This window comes from Dama dama, chromosome 20, assembly GCF_033118175.1.
Source record: "Dama dama isolate Ldn47 chromosome 20, ASM3311817v1, whole genome shotgun sequence".
Classification (NCBI taxonomy): Eukaryota; Metazoa; Chordata; class Mammalia; order Artiodactyla; family Cervidae; genus Dama; species Dama dama.
Genome location: NC_083700.1, coordinates 77,637,117 through 77,645,832, shown reverse-complemented (window position 1 = coordinate 77,645,832; position 8,716 = coordinate 77,637,117). Strand labels below are relative to the sequence as shown.

Sequence of the window (8,716 nt, the reverse complement as noted above, 5' to 3'; positions counted from 1 at the left end):
CCACACTGTTTTGATAAATATAGCCTTATAGTAGTCCTTAATATCAGGTACAGTGAGTCTTCCCACTTTATTTTCTTTTTCTATGAAACAAAGGTTTTTTTACCCTTTCACCTGGGAATAAACTAAAATCTTACAGAAAAGTTGCAAGAATAAAGAATAGTACAAAGCACACCCATATACTCTTTATACAGATTCATCTATTATTATGATTTTGCTGTATCTGCTTTATCATTTGCTTCTCCCCTCTCTGCAAACATATATATGAAACTTCTGTGGTAAAGCACTTGAAGGAAAATTAAATTCATCATGACCATTTACTCCTAAATATCTTTGTATGTATTTTATAAAACTTGGATATTTTCTTACCAATATAATGATCAACTTCAACAGTTTATCACTGACAAAGACCCTTAAACATATATGAAAGAAAGTGAAAATGTTAGTTGCTTAGTTGTGTCCTACTCTTTGCAATCCCCATGGACTGTAGCCCATTAGGCCCCTTTGTCCATGGAATTCTCCAGGCAAGAATACTGGAGTGGGTTGCCATGCCCTTCTCCAGGGGATCTTCCCGACCCAGGGATCGAAGGGGGCCACCAGGGAAGTCCTTAAACATATATATATATATATGTTTCTCAGTGTATCATCTAGATGCATTGAGTTATCAGTTGTCTCCTTTGGTTATTTAAATTTTGATCATCTGGTGAAACTGTCCTATAATAAATTGAGCTTTTTGTTTGAACCTCAAAAATGGCATGATTCAACCTAACATAGAAACTTTATTAAGGCTTTATACATGTAACCTGACCTCTCTGATGCTCAGTTTCCCCCATCCGTTAAGTGTTGTATGGATGTATGTGCTCAGTCCTGTCCAGTTGTTTGCGACCCCGTGGACTATAGCCTGCCAGGCTCCTCTGCCCATGGAATTTCTGAGGCAAGAATACTGGTGTAGGTTGCCATTCCCTACTGCAGAGGACCTTCCCCATCCAGGGATCAAACACTGACTCTTGTGTCTCTATCACTGGCAGGTGGAGTCTTTACCACTAGCTCCACCTGGGAAGCCCTCTGTTAAGCATAGATATTAATAATTTCTCTCCTATGAGTATCACTGGGAGAGGTAAAGGAAGTAATGTATATAAAACCTGACACATGAAAGGCATTCTATACATATGAGCTGTTACTATAGCAGCCAGGCCCTGTTAAGGAATCTTGGTTTTGCTCTTCTTCTCTTGGACTACCCCAGCTACAAGCAAAATCACTACGGAGACAAAGCGGTGAGAAGGCCGGGCTACCTCAGCTCTGACATTTCAGTTTCCTCATCTGGCAAATGGGGAAATGCTTCCTACCCCAGAGCGGTACTATGAGGTTTAATGGCATATGTGTAAAAGTCCCTGGACATAGACTAGGTTCTTAAAAAAGAGAGAGAAAAACGGGTGATTCTTAATCTGTTGTATGAAGAAAACAGGAATATCTATCACAGTTAAAAAAAAAAAAATTCGAACATAACGTGGAATCATCCTAAGGCAGTAGAAAGGAATGAACAAATGCAGTTCGAGCCGAGGACTTGGGAATCTGCTTGGTTTAGAGACTGTGATCTCCCGGTCAATTACCTGACCTTTTGGGAGCTTCAGTTTTATCATTTGTAATTTGGAGATAGAAATCAGTGCGTATCCCAGGGGTTTTTGTGTTAATTAATGATGCCGAGCTGTAGTCGGGCAATCTGTCGACACCTCCGGAGTCAAGGACGAATGACTAAAGCATTCATCCGTGAGCTGCCGAGCGCTTCCCCCGGGCTGGCGCATCCCGGCCGCGTCCCCGCCTCGGCCGGCAGCGCCCTCAGGCTCGGCGCGAGCGCGGTGCCCCCCGCCCCGCGCCCGACCGCAAGCTCCTCCTCCCGCGGCCGCGTCCTCCCCCGCGACGGCCGGGCACCTGGCAGACGCGCGGCGGCCGGGGAAGCGGGAGGCGACCCTCGGGCGGCGGCGGGCGGCGGGGGAGGGGTGCGGGCGCACAGATGGGAGCAACTGAGAAGAGCGGCAAGAAGAGCCGGAGGCTGTTTTCTTCGCTGCGGCCGTGGAAGGCGACCCGGCGGCTCTGGCGGACGCGCTCGGCTTCCAAGGCTGCGCAGGGTGAGTGTGGGCGCGGCCGCGGGACCTGTTACTGCGCGCCGCGGGTGCCGGCCTCCGACTGCCGGGGGGTTGCGGTGGCCCCGAAGGCCATAGGTGGCATCTCCCGCTGGGTTCTCGGCCGCCACCGCCACCCCCGCCCCAGCTCCCCGGGACCCACGGGCGGGGGCGCCGCCGCCTGGATGTCTGGCCCTGCCTGGGCGACCCTCCATCCTGACCCTTGGCCGCAGGGACTAGACCAGTGCCGGAGCTCCCCCGGGGTCGCTCAAAGACAGCCCTCTTCCCGCCCCTCCATCCCCCTCCACCCTTGAACGTCTCCCCTTGGTCCGGGTGGTTGCAGCTTGTTTATTTCCCGCAGAAGTCCCTGGGTGTCCGTTTGGCTCTGAGCAGAGAGACTCCGGGGTGCCTTGGAAAAACAGTTTGCATCCCCCACCCCCGAACACCTGGCCGGCACCTGCAATGCAGTACCCGTTGGGGGAATTAATCCGATCCAGGTCTGCTTTTGAGGTCCTCCCCATCTGGGCCCACCCCTTTTCCAACCTGTTATCATGTACGCTCTAGCCACGATTGCCTATTCCCCAAACACCTTCCACCTTGTCCTCAACTAGGCCTTCACTCACATGTATTCAATCACTGACTTGCTGCGTTCATTCATCCCCAAAATGTTTATTGAGCTCCCCAGTGTGTCAGGGCCCGCAGAGAACCAAACAGACAAGGCCACAGCTCACGGAACGACTTCCAGAGGGGGAACCGACATTACACACGTCAGACCGGTCAAAATCCCCATTACAATCGCCGTGTGTACTTGGCAGGAATCAGATCATCTGCTGGGAGAGGCAAAAAGGTAGAGGGGCCCTGGCTTACATGGACGGGGGCCAGGGAGGGTCTCTGAGGCGGTGCCATTGCAGCGGAGCCTGAAGACTGATCCGGAGTTACTCCAGCATGCAGCCAGGGTGAGAGCATCCTGCCGGAGGCAATAACAGGTGGAAAGCATCCCAGTGCCTGAGCTTAGCAAGGGGAAAGTAAGGGAGACAGGGCCTGCTCAGGGTCTGGGTAGGATGTGACAAGGAGTTGGGATTTTATTCCAAGTGAGCTGGGAAGGTACTGCATGTTCCCAGCATGTTCTGAGCACAGGGACCTGATCCGATATGCTGGCTCACTGCGCTCTCTCTATCTGCAGTGGCCATGCGTTGGTCTCTCAGCCTGGCCAATTCCTACCCATCCCTCAGGACTAGCACAAATGCCATCTCCTCTGTGAAGCCTTTCCTGGGGTTCGTGCCACCTGTAGCCTCTCTTTTGGTATTTTGTCATCCATAGGGCATTCGTCACTGCTCGTCTGTTGTTACAGGTTCCATGTGGGCAAGTTCTCATCCACTTCATCTTTGCATCCCCCACCAAGCTAAGTCAGGATTTGGTACTTTTTAGATACCTGTTTGCTTGTGTGTCTCTGTGTGTCTCCTGTCTTGTCCTTTTCATCTGTTTCCGTCATGTGAGCTTTCTTCTTCCGAGGCTAACATGCCTTGAGTTCTAAAATGGCCGACCAGGGCCAAAGGCAGACTGCACCAGGGCCGTCATTGGTGTTGGCGTCACCCCCACCTCTACCCCAGGGTTGTTTGGAAGATTAAATGAATTAATGAGTTAATAATTGTAAAGTGCTGGCACATAGTAAGCATTATAAAGAGAAATTTGACAAAGGGCAAAGGCAATTTTCAAATATTTATTTATTGTGTTAGAAACAAGCTTTTCAATTATGGATAGTTAGGGAGACTCTGGCTTGGCATTGTCATCTTGAAGGCTTTCAAAGGATTTATTCTTACTTTTGGTTAGTGCGCCAATTAAATTCCTTTTTCATTGCATCAAATGGTTGCCGAAACTTAGTAGGTCTGAAGGCTGACCACCCCCTTTTATTTTTCTAGCTTGCCTGAGTAGTTGAATAGATTGGTAATTGCAACAAGTATTGCTTTAGTGATACGTATATGCATAATGTTACTCCGGATGTTGTGTGAATGTTTTACAAAAGAGGAATAAATGGATATTCCCACTGAAGTAAATTGGGTTAGGATAAGTTTTCTAGTTTTAACGATTTTTAAACCCAGGTGTATACTGTGTACACAGCCATCCTCTCCTCTTCTCTGTTCCCATCCTAGACTTCACCCATGGATTCCCAGGGCCCACTGCCATGCCACACCTCTCTTTTCTTCAGTAGGATCTTGGCTGATCACTATATTTCCTTACTTCCCCTCCCCCCCTTATAACCTGGAGATGAGGCCATTAAAATGTCTTATGTTATATGATACTTTACAGAACAGCTCAACTATGAGGTCTTGTTAGATGTTAACAAATCTTGGAAGGAGGGAGGACGGATGGTATTTATTTCCCCCATTTTAGAGATGAGGAAAGTGAGGCAAGAGACCGAGTAACTTGCAGGAATTCGCAGGACTGGTGTGTGGCCGATTCAGGCCTGGTTATCCACACAGCTTCCTTCCTTCCATGTCAGATAAAATAAACATGTTCCAATATCTATACTCATAGAAGGAAGGAGTAAAATGAATGAATATTATGCAATGAGTGAAATCCATATCCAAATTTTATTTAATTTTTCTTAAAGGTGGCCTGAATTTCTCATGATGATGTCAACATCACTTTGGGCATCTATAATCATATGGTTTGGTGCCAGACAGACTGTGATTTAAAGCTGCCACTGATGAATGCACACTAATAAATGGTGTGATCTTGGGCAGGGTGCTGGATCTTTCTAAAACTCGTTTATCTATCATATGTAAGATAGGAATGATATTCCTGTGTCAAGTCACTGTGATGATTAAATGGGTTAATGTGTATAAAGTGCTTGGTACATAGTAGCTCACAGGTGGTGGTTATTTTTATTAATTTTAGTCCAGATATTCAACCATATGATCACACCTCAAATATGGGAAGTTCAGTGGGGGGGTGGGGTGAATCATGACTGGAAGCTCCTTAGGGGCAGCAGTCCCTTCTGGACCAACTGGAAGGCCTTCCAGGTCAATAGCCTTCTCTCCCCTTCCCCCCCTTTTTTTTCCACCAGGAGACTACAGGTGAGAAGTAGCATAGCTTCTGGGAATCCCTAGCATCTTTTCAGCCTAACATTGTATCCTGAATGTAGATGAATGTAAATATGTTTATTTATTTATTGGATAATACATGAATGGATAAGTAATAATTGAATCCTCTAGGATATATATATCGATTCCTTAATTCCTTGCTAACACTCAGTGGTGTCAGCCTTTTTGATGGGTGTGAAGTGGTACTGCCTGGTTGTTTTATATCGAATTTCCCTGACAAATAATGAAGCTGAGGATTTTTTCATATGAATATTGGCCATATGTGACTAAGACATGTGTGAATGCCTGTTTATGTCTTTTCCCATTTTTTTTCTTGGGGGTTTGTTTTTTCCTTATCTACTTATAGGAGTTCTTGAAATATTCTGGTTACTAATGAGTTATTGGCTTATATGTCCAAGCAACTTTAAAAAACTATACTAACCATGCAGGCTGTTCTAAATGAACAAGCTGTGCTCCAGTAGAAATTAACCCCCCAAATTGCTTTCATCTTTTATAGAGAATCACATTTTAGTCAAATATCAAAGCTTTTAGGTTATCGAGCAGGGAGCAAATAGTTGGTGGAAGTATTTTGTGAGCAGTAGACTTTCCTAGTCCTTGAAATGATGGTAGAAAATGGGTCTTATGTTCTTCCCACCAGAAGTTACCTCCCACAAACTGTGGTGGGCCAAAGTGCCCTTGCCTGAATTGAAGTTATTCTTTGTAAGGTCACAGGTTGGAACTGGAGTCAGTCTCCATCAACAGGCAGTGTTTCCAGGACTAGTTACTTGGAGAAAAGAATAGAACACTTGTCAGGTGACCTGTAGTTTATACTCTCATGGTCATTTTCTTAACCATATGTCCCTACAAACAAATCACAATGAATGGAGATAATGATCACTACCTAGGGATGTTGGAAAGCTCAGATGAGATCATAACTATGAAAGGACCATGTAAATGCAAAGTACGTTTGCTAGGCCCAGGGGAGTAACCAAGTCTTTGCCAGGGTGGGACCCATAACCTTTGGGCCCCATCCCTTCTACTCTCTGTTCTGCATACAGGTGCCTGATTGTAGGCAGTGTGGGCTCCAGGCCAGCAGCAACAGTGTCTCCAGAACTTGTCAGAAATTCCAGTCCCTGGCCCCCCACCACAGAGCTGCCCAATCAGAAACTCTGGAGGTGGGGCCCAGCAGCCTATGCTTAACCAAGCCCTGCAGTCATTCCGATGTACGCTAATGCTTGAGAGCAGGCCTGGTGGGATGTGCAAAGACTTTAAAGACAGCGAATGTAGGATCTTCAATCTTAACTTTCCCATTTGCCAGCTTGTGTGATGAGCAGTTTACTAAGCTCTCTGCCTTCCAGGCTCTCACTGATAGAAGCAAGAGGATGTCACTTCCCTCCCAGGGTTTGTGAGAAGTCAATGACAGGCAGTGTCCAGGTTCTGCCACCATGTAGCTGTGTGTCCTTCAGCAAGTCTCCTTTCTTCTTTCTGCCTCAGTTTTCTCATCTGAAAAAGATGGGCTGGGACTTCCCTGGTGGTCCAGTGGTTAAGGCTCCTTGCTTCCACTGCAGGAGGCGCAGATTCAATTCCTGGTCTGGGAACAAAGATCCTGCATGCCTTGCGGCATGGCCAGAAAAAAAATAAAAAAAAAAAGTGATGGACCAGCAAGTGTTAACATGCATGCGGCACAGCTTATTGTGTGCCAGCCATTGTCCTAAACATGTGAATATTTTAATTTTGTTTAGTTCTCACAATAACCCTGTTTTACAGTCTCTGTTTTATGAATGAGAAAACTGCAGCACCAAAAGGGTAAGTAACATTTTCAAAGTTACACAGCTAGTAAGCTTGGATTCAAACATAGGTAGTGTGCTATGAAAGTCCTTGCTTTAAAGGCCATGCTTGGCAAGTCAGTTCTCTTTAAATGTATGGTGCCGCTGATGAGAAGAGTGCCTGGCACACAATAGGTACTTGCCTTGTGGCTTGGCTTCTACCCAGCTTTTCTTATAGGCATGCTGCCCTCCTCTGTGATGCCCCTAATCACAAACCCCCCTTCCCAGTCCACCCCCAGGCAGCAGTTTTCTCACTCCAGACATCTCTCTCATGGCCACTTGGATGCGCTGAGCAAATCAAACAGAGGCTTGGCTGGGGGAGGACCAAATGTGGTGGTGCAGGCGAAGTCACCCTCCTGTCACCCTACCCTGGCATGTTTGGAAAATGAATGACTAAGCCAGAAGAGGGTCCAGGCAAGTTACCGAAAGAGCATTAGGTTTGCCTAATTTGAGACATATCCTCCAAGTCTCTTTTGCTCTCAGATTTCCAAGGGAATGTGAAAGCTTTTTTTGCTGAGTTTTTCTTCTCAGTAAAATTTACAGCTGGGCAGTTGAACCCACAGTGTTAACAGCAGCATTTTTTTTTTTTTCATTGTTATTTTGCTAGGACAATGGAAAGCCTTATTCTCTTTCAATTCAGGGTGTCACTCATTGTTCTTGAAAATTCTTCTTGGTTTTGCTCTCAAGATGGCCTCCCTTGCTGGGCATGACTCACCAGTCTAATGACTCAGAAGTGGCATCTGAGAAGACAAGGCCTGTGCGGAGCTGTGAAGGGACTTGTGGCCAGTGGATCCTGCCTGAAGCCTTCCCTAAACTTGGTTATTGAGATGGAGCATCGTTTCCATTAATGGTTGTTTATAATGGTTGTTGGTACCAGTTTAATAGGAGCGTAGGATCTGCCAGAGACACTGCCTTGTTCTGGAAAGCTCCAAGGCTTGAGTTCATCCTTGTTCCTCAACTGGGTGTGGCCTTGACGTGGCCACATCCTTGTTTACTGCGGGCCAGACAAGACTTCTGAGAATTACCAAACACTGCTTAGAATGGCCACAGAATCAGACAGTCTAAGGCTTCTGTAAAATCTGTATCATGAGGGAGAATAAAGGCTTGTTTTATCTGAAGACCAGATCTCTTTCGACTTAATTTAAAAAATAAGGATGAATAGAAAGATGAACATATATGTAATAAAGCAAATTTAGTAAATATACTTGAAAATGTTTGCCATGCAATTCTTTCAACTTTTTGTATTTTGAAACTTTTCAAAATACAGTGTTGAGTAAAATGCATGTAGCCCTAGAAATGACCACACTCTTGGAAAGAAAATTGTTTCTTTGTTAATATGAATGACAGCCCCTCTCCCTCTTCCTCAATCCTCCCAGCCTTAGTTTTTTTTTCTTGGAAAACCTGCTTGATTAAAAGGGGCCTGGAGTGAGCCTGGCAGGACTTGAGCTGATCCTTTATGCCAGGGCTATATAGTTTTCCTGATATGTAATTCTCACAATAGCCATATTAGCTGTTTATTATTTTCTGCATTTTACGAGGAAACTGAGGTGCAGAGGGGTATGCTTGGTCCAGATCAGTAGGTGATAATAGTAGTCTTAACAGCATTTATGGAGCCCTCCCTTTATGCGTCATGTTTTGTGCCGTGTACTTGACATGCAGTAACTCATTGAGCCTCATCCTGCCCTAGGAG

At 46.0% G+C, this 8,716-nt stretch overlaps 1 protein-coding gene across 1 annotated transcript in view; it reads left to right on the top strand.

Annotated features, from left to right (window-relative positions):
* Positions 1-1,953: 1,953 nt before the first annotated feature.
* DNAJC6 (DnaJ heat shock protein family (Hsp40) member C6) overlaps positions 1,954-8,716 on the top strand; it is a 177,309-nt gene continuing 170,546 nt past the window's right edge. Inside the window, exon 1 of the mRNA XM_061121685.1 lies at positions 1,954-2,123. Within this exon, the coding sequence (XP_060977668.1) occupies positions 2,009-2,123 (115 nt within the window). The 5' untranslated portion in view covers positions 1,954-2,008. The remainder of the gene's footprint in view (positions 2,124-8,716) is intronic.